General features: G+C 39.4%; 1 protein-coding gene across 1 annotated transcript in view; it reads right to left on the bottom strand.

Annotated features, from left to right (window-relative positions):
• LRRC63 (leucine rich repeat containing 63) overlaps positions 1 to 23,506 on the bottom strand; it is a gene marked incomplete at both ends in the record, with an annotated part of 136,886 nt that overhangs the window by 21,858 nt on the left and 91,522 nt on the right. The window contains one exon of the mRNA XM_080660134.1: positions 6,870 to 6,953. Coding sequence (XP_080516260.1) covers positions 6,870 to 6,953 — 84 coding nt within the window. The remainder of the gene's footprint in view (positions 1 to 6,869; positions 6,954 to 23,506) is intronic.

Raw genomic sequence — 23,506 nt, 5'->3', positions numbered from 1 at the left:
GGAGTCAAGACAGTCTCTTCAATAAATGGTGCTGGGAAAATTGGACAGATACATGCAAAAAAAAAAAGAAACTAGACCACCAACTCACACCATACACGAAAATAAACTCAAAATGAATAAAGGACTTAAACATAAGATGGGAAACCATAAAAATACTAAAGGAATCCACAGGCAGAAAAATCTCAGCCTAAGCAATTTCTTCACTGATACAGCTCCTAGGGCAATGGAAACTAAAGAGAAAATAAACAAATGGGACTACATCAAAATAAAAAGCTTTTGCACAGAAAAAGAAACCATCAACAAAACAACAAGAAAGGCCACTGCATGGGAGAACATATTTGCCAATGTTATCACTGATAAGGGTTTAATCTCCAACATTTACAGAGAACTCATACAACTTAACAAAAGGAAGATAAACAACCCAATCAAAAATGGGCAATGGGCCTAAATAGATACTTTTTGAAAGAAGACAGAAGGAAGGCCAAGAGACATATGAAAACATGCTCAAAGTCACTAATTATCCGAGAGATGCAAATCAAAACGACAATGTGGTACCATCTCACACCTGTCAGAATGGCAATCATCAACAAATCAACAAACAAGTGCTGACGAGGATGCGGAGAAAAAGGAACCCTCATGCACTGCTGGTGGGAATGCAGACTGGTGCAGCCACTGTGGAGAACGGTATGGAGTTTTCTCAAAAAACTAAAAATGGAACTCCCATTTGACCCAGTGATCCCACTTCTAGGAATATATCCCAAGAAACTAGAAACACCAATCAGAAAGGATATATGCACCCCTATGTTCACAGCAGCACAATTCACCATAGCTAAGATTTGGAAACAGCCTAAGTGCCCATCAGCAGATGAGTGGATTAAAAAACTGTGGTATATCTACACAATGGTAAAGAATTTACTACGCTGTTGTAAAAAAAAGGAATTCTTACCATTTGCAACAGCATGGATGGAACTGGAAAGCATTATTCTAAGTGAAATAAGCCAGTCAGAGAAAGGTAAATACCACATGATCTCACTCATTTGTGGAATATAATGAACAACATAAACTGATGAACAAAAACAGATCCAGAGACAGAGAAGCATCGATCAGAACTTCAAACCTCAGAGGGAAGGTAGGGGAGGGTGGGGGTAAGTGGGAGAAATCAACCAAAGGACTTGTATGTATCCATATAAGCATAACCAATGGACACAGACAACAAGGGGATGAGGGCATGAGTGGGGGGGGGGGGCAATGGGGTGATAAGGACACATATGTAATACCCTAATCAATAAAGAAAAAAATTTAAAAAAAGTAAAATTAACTTAAAAAGCAACTGAACCAATATATTATTTTGCACAAAAATGCATTTGTGTGAATAGTAGAATTAAGCTTGTATTTTAGGTCTTTGCAACATTATTTCTTATATAAAAAATAATAATCTCAAACATAGTAAGATTAATGCATATTATTTTATATAATCCTATATAATAAAGAGGTAATATGCTAATTGACCATCACTCCAACATACAAGATGGCCACTCCCATGTGGACACAGATGGCTGCTAGAAGATGGCCAGCAGGGGAGGGCAGTTATGGGTGATCAGGCCAGTAGGGAAAGGCAGTTGAGAGGAACCAGGCCTGCAAGGGAGGGCAGTCGGGGATAATCTGGCCTGCAGGGGAGGGCAGTTGGGGGAACCTGGCCTGCAGGGAGGGCAGTTGGGGTCAACCAGGCCTGCAGGGGAGGGCAGTTAGTGGGGACAAGGCCTGCAGGGGAGGGCAGTTGGGGGGGACCAGGCTGGAAAGGGAGGGCAGTTTGGGGTGACCGGGCCAGCAGGGGAGGGCAGTTAGGGGCGACCAGGTTGGCAAGGGAGGGAAGTTAGGGGTGACCAGGCTGGCAGGGGAGGGCAGTTAGGGGCAATCGGGCTGGCAGGAGAGGGCAGTTAGGGGTGACCAGGCCAGCAGGGGAAGGCAGTTGGGGGTGACCAGGCCTGCAGGGGAGGACAGTTAGGGGCGACTAGGCCAGTAGGGGAGGGCAGTTAGGGGCAATGGGGCTGGCAGGGGAGCAATTAGGTGTCGATCAGGCTGCAGGGGAGTGGTTAGGGGGTGATCAGGCTGGCAGGCAGAAGCAGTTAGGGGCAATTAGGCAGGCAGGCAGGTGAGCAGTTGGGATCCAGCAGTCCTGAATTGTGAGAGGGGTCCCAGATTGGAGAGGGTGCAGGCTGGGCTGAGGGACACCCCTCCCCGCCATGCACAAATTTTGTGCACCGGGCCTCTAGTACTAAATAAAATGTAATATATAAGGTATAGGATAATGATACAAAGAAAGAATTTATTTTCAAAGAAAAATTGAATACCAACACATTTTTTTCATTTAAACCCAATCTAAACAGTGAAATTAACACTCTCAAAATGTATTATGTGCTATGTTGTATTTTGACTTTTCATCACCCCTTGATTTTACTGTGTCAATTGCTTCTAGCAACCTTTTTTCCTTTATTCAAAGGGAACCAGCATCTCTCATTTCCTCATATTTTAACACTTGTGTCTTGATCATGTTTTCTACATCACTTGTCTCCTTTCTGACTAGTGCTGGGAACAGTTAAAAAAGTATCTCTTCATGAGGAACATATAAAAATCAAATCAAAAGCTGGTCTAACTTGTCAAATGTATTAAGAGGGAAGACATTGATATAACCAACTAGCTATAGATTTTAAATAAAAAGACTAGTTAATAAACAGCTGGGGGTGGTGGTGGCTATAGGTTCTCATTTGCAGTCTAGTTTCACATCTCTTATACACACAATTTAAGTTCTTTAATTATGATTCCTGCTGATAATGGTCAAAGAAAGTATTTAAGACAATGAGGCTAAGAAGAGGTACCTCAGCTAGCTTTGTTCTTCCATCAAAGTTTGGCTACTGCGCTTCTCACAGTCTAGAAAGGGTGAGCCAGACTCTAGCTCCGCTTTGGTCCCCAAGGAGAGAGCTGGCATAGACACTTTTTTTCTCTAAAGCAAACACAACCTAGGGGCCAGAAGCAGAGAGTCCTCTGGACAATCAGAATAAGTGGTGCACTCTAGGGAAATGCCATGGAGAGTCCCCAGAACCTCCATTGGTGAGGCTGCCATGCCTGAGTTGATTTATCTTAGAGGTCCCACCAATATGGGTGCACCCTTCCTCTCAAAGAGTTCTGGGGATGCTCAGTAGGATAACTAGTTTTTAAGGCTAAATAGTCTTTAAAGAGCTCCATGTTGAGTTAACTTTTGCATCTGACATCCTAGGTAGCAGAGAAACCTCCTCCAGCTACACCACTAACCCACTTGGTGCTCTGAATGGTACTCTGAGACTGCTCTTAGACCTGAGCAGAAAATAGGGCAGCCAGAGGAGAAAAAGAAACAAAACATACAAAACCATTTTCCTAAGGCAAGCACTTCTTTACTTATTTCTCTGTGGAGACAGATAAGAAATTGGAGCAGGAGAAACAATAAGATTCAAATATAGCGCGCGCACACACACACACACACACACACACACACACACATACAGAGACATTCTTGAACCAAAATACATGATTTGTAAAACTAAAAAAATTAAGTGGATGAACTAAAGAAGAACATGGTATTGGTAGAGATAAGAGTTAGAGGAAAAGACAAGATAGAAGAAATAACTGAAATAAATAGAATAACTGAAATAGAGCAAAAGCATTTTTAAAAATAATAATGATAAACAATGTAGATGTCATGGAAGACAGATCCAGGATACCTAACATGTAAGTAATAGATGTTTCAGGAAGAGAAAATAAAACAGATGGAGAAGGAGAGGCAATAATGAAACATTTCTTAATTAAAAAAAAGTTTGATATATTTTTTATTGTTGATAGTATAACAGATAAATGCCTTCTTGAACTGGCTGGTTAGAAGAGTTCACCGAATTTCGATAAAAACAGACGTGATATCATGATTTATAAGAAATACATATTTGGCCACTCAAATGACCAAAATATATTTCTCATATATATTTGTTCTGAATCTACAGTTTCTGACCCACAGCTCCCCAAACGCTTGGAATTTCCTGAGCAATAGGAGCAATGGAACATCTGTTATATTTGGTCTCCTCAGTTTCTGAAATTGCTTCAGAACCATAAAAATAAAATGGGCATCTTGCTATTCACAACAAGCCCCTTTCTACGATAGCTAGGTTTATGTTAATGAGGTGGCTGCTGGAAAGCACCTGAGAATGGTGCAGGATGCCAGCACAACCAACCATTACTAAAGGGGTGGACCCCTCATTTCCGGAGAGCAGAGAAGGGCTGGAGGTTGAATCAATCACCAATGGTGAGTACTCTAATCAATCATGCCTATGTAGTGAAGACTCCATAAAAACCCTAAAGGAGGGGATTAGGAGAGCTTCCAGGTGTGGGAACCAGAACACTTCACTATACAACTGTACTGAGCCCCAAAATCCATGAGGACAGAAGCTATTTTGTTCAGGATCTCATCCTACGTATCTTTTCATCTGGCTGTGCATTTGTGTTTTTAAATATATGTCCTTTATAATAAATTGGTAATCTAGAGGGTAAATAGGTTTCCTGAGTTCTGTGAGCTGCTCTAGCAAATTAATTACACCTGAGGAAGGGTCGTGGGAATGAACTTCTGATTTACAACCTAGGCTTGCTAGAGGCATCTGAAGTGGGGGGCAGTCTTGTGGGACTGAGCCTACAACCAGTGGGATCTAATGCTGTCTCCAGGGAGATAGTGTCAGAATTGAGTTGAATTGTAGTACACCCAGCTAGTGTCCAAGAATTGCTTGTTGGTGTGCCCCTCTACCAGAGTGGAATTAGATGCAGGAAACTTTTAAACAGATTATAAAAGAAGACTTACTGTTAAGCATAATCTGACAAAATTTCTGAAGATCAAGGATAATGAGAACACCATAGTCTTTCCAGATAAAAATAAGAACGTAAAGAGAAAAATAAATTAAACTGGCAGCAGATACCTCTTGTGCAACTCTGAAAGCTATAGGAGGACGTGAGGATGGAAACTGCTTGTGAAAGGGCTGTAATGTGAGATTGCCCACCAATGAGAGACATTGCTTTATTTGTTAAGCTTGTGAGATCTAAGTGCTAAATATTCTTTGAGTAAAGAGACATAATAAAAGGAAAAATACTAATGAGAATCTGAAATAAAAGTTCCTAAACTGTCTCAACAAAACCTGTAATTAGATAAGGAGTAAGTGCATTGAGAAGGAACTTAGGAAAGCAGGAAAATGAAAGTATTCTAAAGGTCTTAACTATTGGTGGAACACAGCAGTGAGGAGACAGACTATGATGCTGGGGGAAGTGAATTTTAGCTTGTTTTTGTAAGATATTAAAGAAAAATGTATTTGTTTATGAGTTTTGGGAAAGGAATTATAGTTAGTAAGAGACTGAAAAGTACAGTAGAATTCTGAAATTAACAAGGAATAAAAAAAGAGAACAAATAACATCCTGAAAAAAAAATTAAAGAAATATATAGAAAAAGGAGAAAGTAAATAGATAGTAAATACAAAGTAAAATGGAAGGCAAAAAATAAACATATCAGTCATTTCAAATGTGAACAGCTTCAATTCCCCTAATAAAATACAAATAAATTAAATAATTGGTATAAATATTAGAAAAGTAGAGACAAATTATCTAATTTTGTTAAAGTTAATATTATGATTCTTGTAAGCCAAAGAAAATCTAGAAAAACTCAACCAGAACAAATAAAATAATTTGGTTACATAAGCTGATTTTAAATTAATGTAAAGAAGCGCAAGCTTTTTTCTATTCTGTACTGGCAATAGTGAGCTAGGAAAAAAAAAATAGAGAAAATACTACATACTCAGTAGCAACACAATTATAAAATACTTAGAAAGGTTAGTAAGAAAGACAAAGGACTTATGTGAAGTGAATAATAAATTCTTATGAAGAATATGAAATAAGATCTGAACAAATGAAAAAATATACTATGTTTTAGAACAAAAATATTTATTATCATCAGAAATGTGAATTCTTCAAAATTTACATGTAAACTTAGGGGAATTTCAATTAAAATCCCAATTTTGTGTTTATGTGTTTTGGGTGAGGAGGGGCTTGAAATTATATCAAATATTTTAAAGATCATGATCTAAAGAAAATAGTTAAGAGACTATTATTGAAATCTAATCTCCCTAATAGCTATTAAAATTATTGTAAAGTCATAATCAACATAGTATGGTACCAACCTAGAAGGATATAAATTTCAGAGACTTTTAAAAGATTAATGTGAGAAAGAATTGGAGCTTAGCATTAAAATTACATTGTGTATCATTAGCATTTTGTGTATATCTATCTCTTTACACAAAAATAAAATAAAATAAAGCTGATAAGAACTACAGGAGCACACATGAAAAAATCAACAGGAGTAGCTTGTCATTCTATTAAGTGGACATCAGTACTGTTCTTTAAATAATTATTGGAAACATTACATCCTAAAAATACAGAGTGCCAATCATTCAGATTATCTTTGGATAAACTTTATGCTTCACATTTAAAAATATATATTTTTGTATTGATTTCACAGAGGAAGGGAGAGGGACAGAGAGAGAAACATCAGTGAGAGAGAATCATCTATCAGTTGCCTCCTGCATGTCCCCTACTGAGAATTGAGCCTAAAACCTGGCATGGCCCTGACTGGGAATCGAACCATGACCTCCTGGTTCATAGGTTGAGGATCAACCATTGAGACACACCGGCCAGGCTCCTTTACATATATTTGATGGTTATTAAATAAATGAATGAACTGAATTTTCTCCATCATCACCAAATATATCCTTCAGGGGAATATGATTTTTGTGTACTTATTAATTCCAAAATACCTGAGTTTCTGGATTTCATTTGGAATAGAAGCAATACTATTGTAGGAAATATCAAGTTCTTCAAGGTGGAACAAAGAAAATAACCTTAAATAGAAAGAAAAAATAAATTGTAAAAATGATTATCTATTTGTCATGACTAAGCATAAATAAGAATTAAATATTTGAATAAATACATAGGCATAGAGGGACACTAATATTTTTCTAAGATCTTGAAATTTATATAGACTTTTCCACATTATACTAGTAGATGATATAATTATAATAAGATTTCCTAAAACTTATTCATCTACCCATTAAGTCTGGTTTGAAATGTTTGGAATAGGTAAAGTCCCATCTAGAAAAAGTCACCTGAGAAATTCCTAACAACATTTAAGTATATTTTCTTGTTTACTGTATTTATTTACTAGAGCTGAAATTAAAAAAATAGAAATTTATTCTCTCACAGTCCACGAGGCCAGAAATTAGAAATCAAGTTGCTGTTAGGGATGGTTCCTTCTGGAGGCTCTAAAGAAGAAACTGCCCCTTGCTACCAGCAATTGTTGGTGCTCCTTGGTTTGTGACAGCATAACTCCAATCTATATCTTTGTCTGCATATTTTCTTCTTGTTATGATGCAATTTATTTGATTTTGAACCCACCCTAAATCAGTAACCTCATATTAACTTAGCTAATTACATCTGTAGATTCCTATTTCCTAAGGTCATGATGGGGTGCTGCATTGACATAAAATTTTGAGGGATACTATTCAACCCAGTGCAGTTGCATTACAATTTTCCTAGTGAAATACCTTTGGTCTTCCTTTCCATTAAGCTAAGCATTACTAAAAAGAAGAACCAAAAAACACGAAGACTAACACAGAGAACCTTGTACCTTAAGGTTTGGGAATGGCAGTTGGTTCTTCAAGACTGAAATTGAAGTGCTAAGTACAGCATTTATCAAAATCCCTAGTAAATATAGCTTTGTATATGCTGTCCTCAAATACCTTCCTGTTTTCCATATAAATAAAAGATGAAAAATTACTTGCATAAACATTAATGAAAGCAATATGAGCACAATATTTCATTAATTTCCTACTATCTTAGTATATCATATAATGGTCCACATGATTTGGCCACAGACTACTTATCCCACTCTATCACATTAACCTATGATCCAGCCTTTACCAGTATTTGCTAAAATTCCCTGAATTAGCTAGTTCTCACATCACATATTTCTAAATATGAAATGCAATTTCTCCAAATTTGAGTCATCGATCAATGTCTTCATTTTTTTAAGTCTTGGCTCAGCAAGAATCTCTTCCAAGGAACTCTTCCCAAATCATCAGACTGTATGAGCAGCCTCTTCTGTTTCTCTCTTTATCACAGTCATAGAACTTACACATTGGGTAATAAATGTCTGTCTTCTAAACTAGGAGGTTCTGGAGGCCAACAATTCAATTTTACATTTCAGTATAGCTAAGGTCTTGCACAGCACCTAATATATCATAAGTGCTTAGTAAATTACAATTGAATATAAGGAATGATGAGTCTAGTTAATTTAAAATTATTTGCTCTGAGAAATTAATGAGATTTAAATAGAAAAGCAAAAAAAATGTCTTTTCAATTTAGTGGTCATCTCAGATTTCTTATTACCTCTCTAAAAATATTAATATCACCTTTTTTATTTTTCAGTTCAAAATTATGTTATTTTATTTCCTTGGCTCAGGAAGTTTTTAAAACCAATTTGTCTTCCCTTATCACTTCAGAACTGGCAAACTATGTGGTTCCAGGCTTTCACCATTAATGATAATTCCTGTTAATTGTGATGTCTAACAGGAATTGTAGGAATTATTGAGGAAGCTTATTAAGAAACTGCATTTTCTAGTGTTGAAATTTGTGTTACACATATGATTTAGAGGGCAAATCTGTTTAGATATCCTCAGTTAGATCTGATACTCTATACCCGACCAGCACCAAATCTATGTCAATTTTTAGGATGTGCAGATTGTTTTACACTTATTTAATTGCTTTATTCATCAGCACATTATTGAGCAAGGAGCTACTTACCAGGTGTACCAGTTAATAATGCGGATTTTTTTTAAGAGATGGAGTTACACATATGTTGATATATATGCAATTTGATATGTATGCTATTTTGTTGTATTGACAGCAAACTTCAAAACTTCATATGTCAAATTTTCTGAAGGTGTTAACATCATAGATATTTTTACACTTAAATTTCAAATTTCGTTTCAAAAAAGAGCATTTGCGGGAAGTTTTAATTCATTACTTTATTTTGAAGAAAAGTATTCTTGAAAGTTATCATACACTTCGGGAAGCTTATGGTGAACATGCTCCATCTCAAGATACTTGTGAACGCTGGTTTAAATGCTTTAAAAGTGATGATTTTGATGTGAAAGACAAAGAACGTCCAGGTCAACCAAAAAAGTTTGAAGACCAACAGTTATGAGTATTATTGGATGAAGATGCATGTCAAACTCAAAAAAAACTTGCAGAAAGGTTAAATGTTGCTCAGCAAACAATTTCCAATTGTTTACAAGCAATGGGAAAGATATTCTTTTGTTTGTTTTTCTGTTTTTTGGTTTTTTTTTGTTTGTTTTTTTTTTCTTCAATATAATTTATTTATTTTTTAAATTTATAAATTAAGGTGTTACATATGTGTCCTTATTCCCCCATTACCCCCCCATTACCCCCACTCATGTCCTCACCACCCTGTTGTCTGTGTCCATTGGTTATGCTTATATGCATGCATACAAGTCCTTTGGTTGATCTCTCCCCCTTACCCCCACCCTCCCCTACCTTCCCTCTGAGGTTTAATGGTCTGATCAATGTTTCTCTGTCTCTGGATCTATATTTGTTCATCAGTTTATGTTGTTCATTATATTCCATAAATGAGTGAGATCATGTGATATTTATCTTGCTCTGACTGGTTTATTTCACTTAGCATAATGCTCTCCAGTTCCATCCATGCTGTTGCAAATGGTAAGAACTCCTTCTTTTTTACCACGTGGGAAAGATTTTAAAGGAAGGAAAATGGGTGCCACATCAACTGAACGAAAGACAAATGGAAAAACAAAAAGTCATCAGTAAAATGTTGCTTCAATGGCATGAAAGAAAGTCTTTTTTTGCATCGAATTGTGACTGACGATGAAAAATGGATTTATTTTGAGAATCCCAAACGCACAAAATTATGGGTTTATCCAGGTCAACCATCAACATCGACTACAAGGCCAAATCGCTTCAGAAAGAAGACAATGCTCTGTATTTGGTGGGTTCAGGAAGGTGTGGTGTATTATGAGCTTCTAAAACCAGGTGAAACCGTTAATACTGATTGCTACTGACAACAAGAATCAATTTGAACCACACTTTGATAGTGAAACGACCAGAATGGGCCAGAAGACACGGCAAAGTAATTTTGCTTCATGATAACGCACCATCACACACTTCAAAACCAGTTAAAGACACGTTAAAAGATTTTGCCTGGGAAGTATTAACCCACCCGCCATATTCACCAGACCTTGCTCCTTCAGATTACTACTTGTTCTGATCGATGGCACACACACTTTCTGAGCAGCACTTCAAAACATATGAAGAAGTGGAAAATTGGGTCTCTGAATGGTTTGCCTCAAAACAAGAAAAGTTCTATTGGGACGGTATACACAAATCAAAATAATTTACTAAGAAATGTATAAGATTTTTAAATTTTTATAACACCCTTGCAAACTGGTGCAATTTTTCTCTATCAGATAAAAACCAAGAGGTCATGGAAGTTAAGAATGGGTCAACAATCTGCCAAAGTTTGTAGCATCTAAGATGAAGAGCTTGCCTCAGATAGTACCTAACATATTCTCCTATGTTACTTTGAGTCTCAAAAAACTAGAAAGATCTAGTTAGAAATGGAAATAGAGAAAGAACTCTATCACATTTTTAGAAAAACTTTGAGAAGCTTCCAACATAACATATCTTGAGATAAATATATGTATTTTAAAAATATGAAAACCATAAGAAACATTCAGACTAAGAATGAGAAAAATAGAAAAAGACAATCTTTAAAATACTATGTTTAGCCAATATAATGAACAACCATTTTTTTTCTATGTTGGATAAACCTTGAAAAAAGTATATGTCTTATTATAAATTATAATACTATTATTTCAAATAAATTAGGTAACCCATTATTTTATTTAATAAAATACTGCTAAATTTTATTTGAACTGCTAAATTTATACTGCTAACCCCCTTTGTTCAAATGTCCCTTTTACAAAAGGCCCACCCTAATTACCCCTTTAAAATTGCACTCTCATCTCCCTTTCCTCTTCTAATTTTTACTTTTGTGTATTACTTATTACATTCTAACATACTATGTAATTTATTTATTATATACTAGAGGCCCGGTGCATGAAATTCGTGCACGGGGGTGTGTGTCCCTCAGCCCAGCCTGCACCCTCTCCAATCTGGGACCTCTTAAGGGATGTCCGACTGCCTGTTTAGGCCCGATCCTACTGGGCAGTCGGACATCCCTCTCACAATCCAGGACTGCTGGCTCCCAACTGCTCACCTGCCTGCCGTCCTGATTGCCCCTAACCGCTTCTGCCTGCCAGCCTGATCACCCCCTAACCACTCCCCTGCCAGCTTGATTGATGCCTAACTGCTCCCCTGCCAGCCTGTTTGCCCCTAACTGCCCTTCCCTGCAGGCCTGGTCACCCCCAACTTTCCTCCTCTGCAGGCCTGGTCACCCGTAACTGCCCTCCCCTGCAGGCTTGATTTCCCCCCAACTGCCCTTCCCTGCAGGCCTGGTCCCTCCCAACTGCCCTCCCCTGGGGCATGGTGTAGCCTGGGTGAGGGGCCTGTGGTGGTTTGCAGGCTGGCCATGCCCCCCTGCAACACAAATGGAGGCCCTGGTATCTGGGATTTATTTATCTTCTATAATTGAAACTTTGTAGCCTTGAGTCGAGGCCTGGGCCTGCCAGGGTGTGTGGAAAGCTTGGCTTCCTCCATTGCCAGGGAAACCCAAGCCTCCTGCTCACTCAGTGGCCGCAGCCATCTTGGTTGGGTTAATTTGCATACTTACTCCTGATTGGCTGGTGGGCGTGGCTTATGGGTGTAGCGGAGTGGTGGTTAATTTGCATATTACTCTTTTATTAGATAGGATTTTATTTATTGACTAGAGGCCCAGTGCACAAAATTTGTGAAGGGGGGGTCCCTCAGCCTGGCCTGCACCTTCTTGCAATCTGGGACTTTTTGGGGGATGTCTGACTGCCAGTTTAGGCCTGATCCACAGCAGGATTGGGCCTAAACTGGCAGTCGGACATCCCTCTCTCAACCACTGGCTCCCAACTGCTTGCCTGCCTGCCTGATCACCCTAACCACTCTGCCTGCCTGATCACCCCTAACCACTCGCCTACCTGCCTGATTGCCCCTAAATCACTCCCTGGGGGCGTAGGGCCAGCTGGGGCAAGGGGCTGTGGTTGTTCTGGTCTCTGGTCATTCTGGTCGTTCCACCATTTCAGTTGCTGGGCTTTTATTATATAGGACTATCTCCCCCTATAAGAATGTAATCCCCCAAACAGTAGAAATCTTTGGCTGGATTTATATTAGTTCCCTATTGCTGCCATAGCAAATTGCAACACAAACTTAGTGTGTTAAAATGACACATTTATTATCTTAAATTTCTATAAGTCAGAAGTCTGTCACAGGTCTCACCATATTAAAGTTAAGGCATCAGCAGAATTGCATTCCATCTGGAGACTCTTGAGTTATCTGTTTCCTTGATAACTGAGGTTGTTGGCAGAATTCAGCTCCTTTTGACTGTACAACTGATGGCCCTTATTTCTACTTTTTTTTTAAAACATTTTTTAAAAAACATTATTATTTTTAAAATATATATATTTTTATTGATTTCAGAAAGGTAGGGAGAGATAGAGACAGATAGAAACATCAATGATGAGAGAATCATTGATTGGTGCCTCTTGCATGCTTCCTACTGGGGACTGAGCCTGCAAACTGAGCATGTGCCCTGACCAGGAATCAAACCGTGACCTCCTGGTTCATAGGTAAAGGCTCAACCACTGAGCCACATGGGTTGGATAGCCCTGATTTCTTGCTGGCTATAAGCTGAAGGCCATTTCTAGGTTCTATAAACTGCCACATTCCTTTACTCATAGCCACCATCCTCCATTTAAAAACCAGCAACAGCAAGTCACATCTTCATGTTGCATCTCTCTGATCCATGCTACTAATTCTGTCTTCCATTTTTAAGAGCTCTTCTAATTAGATTGGGCCCACCCAGATAATCTAGGGTAATCTCCCTAAAATCCAGTTTACTGGAAAATTTAATTTCACCTCCAACTTTAATTATTTTTGCCATGTAATGTTAACATATCACATTGGACATCTCTGGGGACCATTATTCTGCCTTTCATAGCTCCCCCTCTGGTCCCTAACAATTCACATCCTTCCCACATGAAAAATACACTAACCCATCCCAAGTTCCCCAAAGGTCCCATCCCATTATAGCATCAGCTCAAAGTCCAACATCTCATCTAAATCTCAAAAGTTCCTAATCTTGTCATCTAAGTCAGTATTGGTAATGCTCCAGGTATGATTCATCTATTGGTGCAGGTTTTCTTCACTTGTGTTTCTGTGAAACTAATGAAACAAGTTATCCGCTCCTAAAATATAATGGTGAGGCAGGTATAGGGTAACAGTTATAGACATTTTAGTTAAAAAGGGATAAAATGAAGGTAAATGTAGTATTGACCGCAAATAATTTAAAATCTAGCTTTCAAGGCCTGGGAATAATCATCTGCAGTTCACAGCTCTGCTCTCTAATTTCAAGTTTCGGCCCTCCCAGCTCTTGGTTCTGAATAGATGGTTTCATATTCATGGGTTTCTTACTTCACCCTCTGAGTCATCCTCCCCTCCCCCCCCCCTTTTTTTTCATGAAAGTTAGCACACATTTGGTTAAAGTTAACACACATTACCAGTCTATTTCCTGCACATAGAATTTTGAGAGTCTGGTAGCTTTTTTTCATTTCTATACTCTTTGTCCTTTTTTTTTTTTTTTTTTTTTTTAATCAAAGCTGGCAATGTTTCTGTTGGTATAAAAATGTCAGGAATGTGGGTCTTCCGTGTATGTCCTGGAAATTTATTCAGTGAGAAATAAAGCTTGTCTCAGATAATCCCTTCTCTATTTTTGCTGAAATGGGTTAGGCCACGGAATACTATTCATGATTAAAAAGAAATGAAGCCCTACCGATTTGGCTCAGTGGATAGTGTGTCAGACCACAGACTGAGGGTCCTGGGTTCAGTTCCAGCCAAGGGCACATACCTCAGTTGCAGGATCTCGTCCTGATAGGGGTGTGGGAGGGAGGCAATCAGTCGATGTGTCTCTCACATCAATGTTTCTCTCTCTTCATCTGTCCCCCTCCCTTCCATTCACTCTCTAAAAATTAATGGAAAAATATCCACAGGTGAGGATTAACAAAACAAAACAAAAAAAAAAAAAAAAAGAAAAAAGGAATGGAATACTGATACATACAACAACATGGATAAATCTCAAAAATATTATTTTGAGAAAAGAGAACCAAGATGGCAGCATAGGTAAATGTGGGTACTCATCGCCTTCCATACCACATCAAAATTACAACTGAAATCTAGAACAACCATCATTTAAAACCACTTGAAATCTGGCTGAATGGAAGTCCTACAACTAGAGAAGTAAAGAAGAAAGCACGTTGAGATTGGTAGGCAGGATGGAGGTGGGGACAGGCTGGTTTGACATTCATATATGGTGTTTTTTAAATTGGGAGGGATATCATAGCTGCAGAGACTGCTGTGAGAAGCAAGGGTTCCCAGCTCTACTTCAGACACCCAGCCCAGGGTCCCAGATCTGGGAAGAGAAGCCCCCATAACTTCAGGCTGTGAACACCAGTGGAGGATTGTGGCTGAGTGACACAGAGGCTGCTGGAGTCCCAGGTGTTCCTCTTAAAGGTCAGTGCACAAACTTACATGGTCCCACCTCCTCTGAGTTCTACTGCCCAGCAGCAGCTTTGGAGGAATACAGGGACATACAGTGAGGAACTGGACTGTCTGCATTAGGGCAGGAACTCGGGGGCAGTTTTCTCCAAGACAGGGTACTTGCATGGGTCATTGTTCCTGTGCTGGGACCTCTCCCATTGCAGAGCTGATTGGCAGCCATATATGAGTTTCTGTCAGCTTGGTCCACACTGTTCACTATGCCCTGGTGATTCCCTGAGACCCTGCCCATCTAATTTGCAGCCCCACCCAAGCTGTTTGTGGCAGCTTTTTCATATGAATGGCCTGTCCTGGCTCAGGCTTCAGACTTTGCTAAAATCTTTCAAGCAAGCAGCAGCTGGTATCAAACCTGTCAATAAAAGTTTCTAGACCTGATACTAGCACCAGCCTGCCTTGCTTCACGGCTAGACCTGGCCTGGGCACTTCCTAGCCCAATACAAGTAGCAGCTATCTATATATATCCCTGTAACTCCTGATAGGTGGCCCTAGGCAATGGCTGACTTTGCACCTCCCAGGAGGCCCCAGAGCCAGTGCACTCAGCGGACAGCTTCAGACCATACCAAATAACAACTCTATACACCCACAAGCGACACACTCATGAGGCATACTCAGTGAGCACCAAAGACCCACTAAAGCAAGTCCTGCTCCATAGGGTCAGCTCCTGCACAGCAGCTCTTCCACTGTAGCCACAGCTAGTCCTCACAGCCAATTGGCCTGGAAGTTAATTCCTTCCAGTGGCATTAACAGCAATCAAGGCTCAACTACAAGACTGTGCACACAGCCCACACAGGGATGCACCTAGAGTTCCTAGCTCTGGTGACTGGGGAGGTTTAGCCACTGGGCCCTATAGGACAGCTACTACACAAGGCACTCTATGAACTCCAGGAGACATAGCAGCTCTACATAATACATAGAAACAAACAGAGAGAAGCAGCCAAAATGTGGAGACAAAGAAACGTGTCACAAATGAAAGAAATAGAAGCAAGCACACTACTGGATACAGAGTTCAAATCAATGTTTATATGGTTACTCAAGAACCTTAATGAGAGTTTCAAGGAACTTAATGAGAGCTTCAAGGGAATGAATGAGATTTTCAAAGGACTTAGTGAGACTTTCAAGGATCTTAGTGAGAATGTCAAAGACATGAAAAAGGACCAGTGGGAAATTAAGCATACACTAACTGAAATAGCAAATAATTTACAGGGAATCAACATTAGAGGAGACAATCCAAAGAATCAAATCAACAATTTGAAATATGAGGAAGCAAAAAAAAAAAAAAAAAAAAAAAACCCAAAAAAACAATCAGAAGAACAAAAAGAAAAATAATTCCAAAAATATAAAGATAGTATAATGAGCCTGTGGAACAACTTCAAGCATTATGGGGGTGCCAGAAGGAGAAGGTAGGAAGCAAGGAATTGAAACCTATTTGATGAAATAATACAGAAAATTCTCTTACCTGGTGAAAGAAATAGACTGAATAAGTTCAGGAAGCAAAAAGGAACTCAAAGAGGCCCACACCAAGACACATCATAATTAAAATGCCAGTAGTTAAAGACAGAGAGAATCTTAAAAGCTGCAAGAGAAAAGCAGTTAGTTACCTCCAAGGGAATGCCCATATGACTATCAGCTGATTTCTCAACAGAAACTTTGCAGGCCAGAAGGGAGTGGCAAGAAATATTCAAAGTGATGAATAGCAAGGACCTACAACCAAGATTACTCTGCCTAGCAAAGCTATCATTTAGAATTGAAGGTCAGATAAAGAGCTTCACAGACAAGAAAAAGCTAAAGGAGTTCATCACCACCAAACCAGTATTATATGAAATGCTGAAGGGTGTTGAAGAAGAAGAAGAAGAAGAAGAAGAAGAAGAAGAAGAAGAAGAAGAAGGAGGAGGAGGAGGAGGAGGAGGAGGAGGAGGAGGAGAAGGAGGAGGAGGAGGAGGAGGATTGCAATAAAGACATATCTATCTATATAAAAGCCTAAGTGAAAGTCGCAACTGAAACAACCGAACGGATGACCAAACAGGCTGCATGGGGTGACCAGGCTGGCAGGGGGGTTAGTGAGGAACAACCAAACAACTGAGCAGCAGGCTGCATGGGGCGACCAGGCCAGCAGGGGGGGTCAGTGAGGGGTGACCAAATTACTGAGCAGCAGGCTGCGTGGGGTGACCAGGCCCACAGGGAGGCAGTTGGGGGCAACCAGACTGGCAGGGGGGGGGGCTGTGAGGGGTAGCCAGGCCAATGGGGGGGCAGATGGGGATGACCAGACCAGCAGGGGGTGGCAGTAAGTGGCAACCAGGCCAGCGGGGGGGGGGGGGGCAGTTAGGGGTGATGAGGCTGGCAGGGGGGCAGTTGGGGGCGACTAGGCCAGCAGGGGGGCAGTTGGTGGTGACCAGGCCAGCAGGGGGGGGCAGTTAGGGGTGATCAGGCAGGCAGGCAGGTGAACAGTTAGGATTCAGTGGTCCTGGATTGTGAGAGGGATGTCCTGGATTGGAGAGGGTGCAGGCTGGGCTGAGGGGACCCCCCATGCATGAATTTTGTGCACCGGGCCTCTAGTCTAACAATAATTGAATAGAAAAATAAAAATACATTAACAAAAAATCTAATGAATGAAATAAACTGATGAATAAAATAGAATCAGAGTCATGGAAACATGGAACAGACTGATGAATCTCAGAGGAAAATGGTGAGGGGCGTGTGGGAAGAGATTAACCAGAGATCTTATATGCATTTATGCATTACCTATGGACACAGACAATAAATAAAGTGGTGAAGGCTTGGGTTGGGGTGGGGTCTGTGGGGAGGGGTGCAATGGGGGGACAAAAGGGAGACATCTATAATACTCTCAACAATAAAAATTAAAAATATATTATGTTGAATTAAAGATGCCAGGCACACAAATAATTTATTGTTTCATTAAACTTATATGCTTTTAAAGAAAAGGCAAAAAAAAGTCTATGGTGTTAGAAGTCTGGAGACTGACTGGAAGTGTCTATGAGGGAACTCTCTGGGGTAATATAAATGCTTAATATCTTATTTTGGATTATGATTACATGCATGTATACATTTATTTCACTATTTGAATCAAATACCTAAGATCAGTGCATTTTATTTTATGAAAATTATACCTAAAATTTTTTTTAGAGAGAAGAGAAATGAGAAGGAAGAGGGGAAAACCAGGATTCTAGTAACTATGTTTTTAAAATTGTGGTATAATATTTATAACATAAAACCTGCTATTTAAATAATTTCTAAGTACACTATTTAGTATCATTTACTTATAACAATACTAGAGGCCCGGCGCACGAAATTCATGTGCAGGTATAGTCCCTAGGCCTGGCCTGCAATCAGGGCCATCTTCCCCAGCTGCCTGCAGCCAGTCCCGCCTCCTGCTGCCACCCACCCTCGTTCCCCGTTTGCCATCAGGTGATCAGAGCCTGCCATCCAGGGGGAGGAACCGATAAGTCAGCCATTCCCACCCGCCCACTGGCCCCACCCCTCGCCACGGGTTGCCCTCTGTGTGTGGGGTGACCAGTGGGGCTGGGGCCTTGGCCTGGCACACCCACGTCCTCTGCCACCCACCCCCAGTTCCCCATTCACCATTGGGCGATGGGAGCCTGCTGGCCAGGGAAAGGGACCAAGAGGTGGTCAGTGTGCCTCATAGGGACTGGTCGAGTGGTCATTCTGGTCATTCTGCCATTAGGGTCAATTTTCATATTACCCTTTTATTATATAGGATTTTATGCAGCCACTATCCATTTCTAGAACTTTCCTATAATTCCAGTCTATCCACATTAAATAATCATGACCCAGTTGCCTCTCTTTCCCCTATCCCAACTTCTAGTAACCTCTATTCAATTTTCTGTCTCTATGAATTTGCCTATTCTAGGCACTTCATATGAGTGGAATTACACAATATTTGTCCTTTTGTGTCTGAATTATTCCACTTAGCATAATGTTTTCAAAGATAATTTTTGTTGTAGTATGTACCAAAATTTATTCCTTTTTATGAAGAATAATGTATTGTATGTATGTGTCACATTTTGTTTATACATTAATCTGTTAATGAATATTTGGGGTGTTATTATCTTTTGGCTATGGTGAGTAAAACAATTAGTTTTTCCATTTTTCTGTTGATGAACATTTGCATTGTTTCCTGTTTTAAGCTATCTACATATAAAAAAGCTTAAGTGACCGTTATGACCAAATGACCTGAACAACCGAAACGACTGGTCGACCAATCACTATGACACGCACTGACCACAAGGGGGCAGATGCTCAATGCAGGAGCTGACCCCTGGTGGTCAGTGGGCTCCCACAGCCAACCTCCCTCAGCCCCTCCCCACAGCCAGTCGGCCTCCCAAAAGGCCTTGATCGCCAGCCAGGCTGAGGGACCCCACCCATGCATGAAGTGATGCACCAGGCCTCTAGTTGTGAATAAAACTGCTGTGGACATTCTCATGGAAGGTTTTTTTTATTGAGGCTAAGATCTACCTTCTCTCTTTTGTAAATGAGTGACAGAGAGCTACTAAAGAAAATCACTACAAAGTCATGATTTCTAGTCTCAGTTAAGCCCACATAATTTTCTGTCAAACTTTCATGTTTTTGTGTATTTTATTCTCCTTGGTATTCCTCTCAATATTAGCACTAAATCATCACACTGTCTTTAAAGCTTTTATCAATCTTCACTTTTCTTATTCTCAAAGATTATTTTAAATCATTTCAGAGCAATCTTTTTCAACTGATACATAGTAGGAGCTAAGTAAATCTTTGTTGACTGAATAAATTTCCTATTTTCTTACCCATATAATGGCCTATTTTCCAGTTTTAGGAGATGAAGATTAATCCTCTTGTTCCAGGCCAACATCTCCATCTGTGACCTTTTATCTCTCACCTCTCATAAAATTTTGCACCATCAGCTACACTCTATTCCTTACTGTTTCCTTTTCACCATCCTGTGAATATGCCTTAATTTTCATAAAAATTTTCCATAAAAAACAAATAGCAGCAACAAAATTTTTTCTAAGGTTCCACATTCTTTTTAGATTTCATCTAATCTCTCCCCTATTGCACCCAATTTTCTCCAGAGTGGTCTTCACACTCTATTACCAATTTCACTTCTTACATTCCATTTAAAGCCACCTTAAACTGGCTTTTATTCATACCATTCCACTGAAACTGTTCTCATCTTTAATCTTACTGTATTTGACACTGCTGGTCATCCTTCATTTTTGAAATAATTCACTTGCTTGGCTTGCATGATGCATCTGATTTGCTTTCAGCAATTTGGACATTTTTTTCTCACCCTTTATAATTTCTCTTTCTTTGTCTATAACCTAAACATTAGTGTTTCTCCAGAAATATCTCATCAGAAGATTGCAGTACACATTGTCTCTGCTAATAGCTCAAAATCCTTACCTCTAGCTTTGTGATCAGCACCACAACTCAAAACCAACATATTAATTTAAAATTGAATTTATTATTTCTCTTCCTTCAAACCCTCTCAGTTTTAATTTTGTCACTCACCTACTAAAAATTTAGCTATGAAATCTTATTTCACTTTCACCTGGGGCCAAACTCTAATCTCATTATACCCTAAGCCACAATGGCTTTCTGTTAGCTTTTGAAGCCAACATCCTACTTGCTTCACATAATTATTCCCACTGCATGAAATATTCTTCGTTCTTGACCTGGACTTACAAGTTTCTGCTTAATTGCCATTTCCTCAAGTGAATCTTTCTTAGTGACTCAATTTATTCATTCATGTTCCCCCTGACTTTATTTACTTATTATTTATTTATTTACTTATTTATAAATTATTTAATTTATTGGGGTAAAATCCTATATAATAAAAGCCTAATATGCTAAGTGTCCGGTCGTCCATTCAACCAATCAAAGTGTAATATGCTAATGATATGCTAAGATCACTCAACCGCTTGCTATGATGTGCACTGACCACCAGGGGGCAGACACTCCAACCAGTAGGTTAGCTTGATGCTGGGGTCAGGCCGATTGGGACTGAGTGAGACAGGCCAGACACTCCCTGGAGCCCTCCTGCAGTCCCTCCCTGTCTGGTGAACTTCCTGTGTTCCTCCCCGGCCCCGATTATGCTCTGGTGGGGTCCCTCGGCCTGGCCTGCACCCTCTCGCAATCCAGAACCCCTTGGGAGATGTCGGAGAGCTCGTTTTGGCCCCATCCCACTCAATGCAGGAGCTGCCCCCTGGTGGTCAGTGCACTCCCACAGGGGGTCTGCTGCTCAGCCAGAAGCCAGGCTCACAGCTGGCAAGCACAGCAGTGGTGGTGGAAGCCTCTCCAGCCTCTGCGGCAGCACTAAGGATATCCAACTGCTGGCTTAGGCCTGCTCCTGCAGGGACCAGGCCTAAGCGGGCAGTCAGACATCCCCTGAGGGCTCCCAGACTGCAAGAGAGTGCAGGGACCATACCCCCCCAAGTGCATGAATGTTGTGCACTGGGCCTTTAGTTGGTTAATAAAATTATATAAGTTTCAAGTGTACAATCCTGTAATACATCATCTGTATATTGTATTGTGCGATTCATCATCCCAAGTCAAGTCTCCTTACATCAGCATTTATCCCTCCTTTAGCCTCTTCTACTTCTACCCCCCCTACCCCACCCCTCTGGTAATGACCATACTGTTGTCTGTAAATATGAGTTTTTTGGCTTAGTCCCTTCACCTTTTTCACCCAGCTGTCAGTCTGTTCTTTGTATCTATGAGTCTGTTTTCATTTTGTTTCTTAGCTTATTTTGTTCATTACATTCCACATATAAGTAAATTCATTTGGTATTTGTCTTTCTTTGACTGGCTTATTTCACTTAGCGTAATACTCTTCAAGTCCATTCATGCAGTTGCAAAGACTAAGATTTCCTTTTTTTTTTTTTTTTTTTTTTACAGCAGAACAGTATTTCATTGTTTAAAATGTACCACAGCTTTTTTTATCCACTCATCTACTGAAGGAAACTTGGGCTACTCCCAAATCTTGGCTAGTGTAAATAAGGCTGCAATGAACGTAGGGGTGCATATGTTCTTTCAGAACAGTGTTCGGGTTTCTTTGAATATGTATCCAGAAGTGGAATTGCTGGGTGATAAGGAAGTTCCATTTTTAATTTTTTGAGGTAACTCCATACTGCTTTCCACAGTAGCTACATCAATCTGCATTCCTCGCCAACACTTGTTTGCTGATTTATTGATGATAGGCATTCTGACAGGTGATATCTCATTGTGGTTTTAATTTGCATTTCTCTGATAATTAGTGACATTGAGCATCTTAGCATATGTCTATTGACCATCTGTATAGCCTCTTTGGAGAAGTATCTATTCTGTCCTTTGCCCATTTTTAAATTAGATTTTTATATGTGTGTTGAGTTTTATACATTCTTTATAAATTTTGTCTATTAACCCCTTATCAAATGTATCATTGGTGAATATATTCTCCAATTCAGTGGGCTGTCTTTTCATTTTGATGATGGTTTCTTTGCTGTGCAAAAAATTTTTAGTTTGATGTAGTTCCATTTGTCTAATTTTTCATTTGTTTCCTTTACCTGAGGATTTTTCTTTTGTTTCCCCTCCCTTCCTCTGAAATATATCAGAGATGTCCAAAATTTTTCTGCATGTATTCTTCTAGGATTTTTATGGTTTCAAGTCTAACATTTAAGTTTTTAATCCATTTTGATTTTGCTCTTGTGTATGTTGTAAGTAGGCAGTCTACTTTCATTTGTTTCCCCTCATATATGTCCAATTTTTCCAACACCATTTATTGAATAGACTATTGTATTTACTCTATTGTATTTTCTTGATTCCTTTGTCAAATATTAATTGACCATAGAGGCATAGGTTTGTTTTGGGGCTCTCTATTCTGTTCCATTGATCGATACTCAGTTTTTATGCCAGTATCATGCTGTTTTGATTACTATGGCCTTATAGTATAGTTTGATATCAGGTAATGTAATTCCTCCCACTTTGTTCTTCTTTCTCAAGCTTGCTGTGTCTCATGGTCTTTTGTGGTTTTATATACATTTTTGAAATATTTGTTCTGGTTCTGCAAAATGCACCATTGGTATTTATGTAGGAATTGAGTTGAACCTATAGATTGCTTTGGGCAGTATGGACATTTTAATCATGTTAATTATTCATACCCATGAACACAGTATATGGTTTCACTTATTTGTATCTTCTTCAGTTTCTTTCTTTGGTGTCTCGCAATTTTCTGAGTATAGGTCTTTTACATCCTTGGTTAAATTTATTCTTAGGTATTTTATTATTTTTTTATGCAATTGTAAATGGGATTGTTTTCTTAGTTTCCCTTTCTGATAGTTCATTAATGGTGTATAAAAATGCAACTGATTTCTGCATATTTATTTTGTATCCTGCTACTTTACTGAATTCATTTACCAGTCCCAGTAGTTTTTTGGTGGAATCTTTAGGGTTTTCTATATACAGTATCATGTTATCTGCAAATAATGACAGTTTCCTTTCCAATTTGGATGCCTGTTATTCCTTCTTCTTGTCTGATTGCTGTGGCTAGGACTTCCAGTACTATGTTGAGTAAGAGTGGTGGAAGCACACATCCCTGTGTTGTTCCCAATTT

The sequence above is a fragment of the Plecotus auritus genome, assembly GCF_963455305.1.
Source record: "Plecotus auritus genome assembly, chromosome: 3".
NCBI lineage: Eukaryota > Metazoa > Chordata > Mammalia > Chiroptera > Vespertilionidae > Plecotus > Plecotus auritus.
Note: the sequence above shows the minus strand (reverse complement) of the source record. Positions and strands in the feature narration are given on the sequence as shown.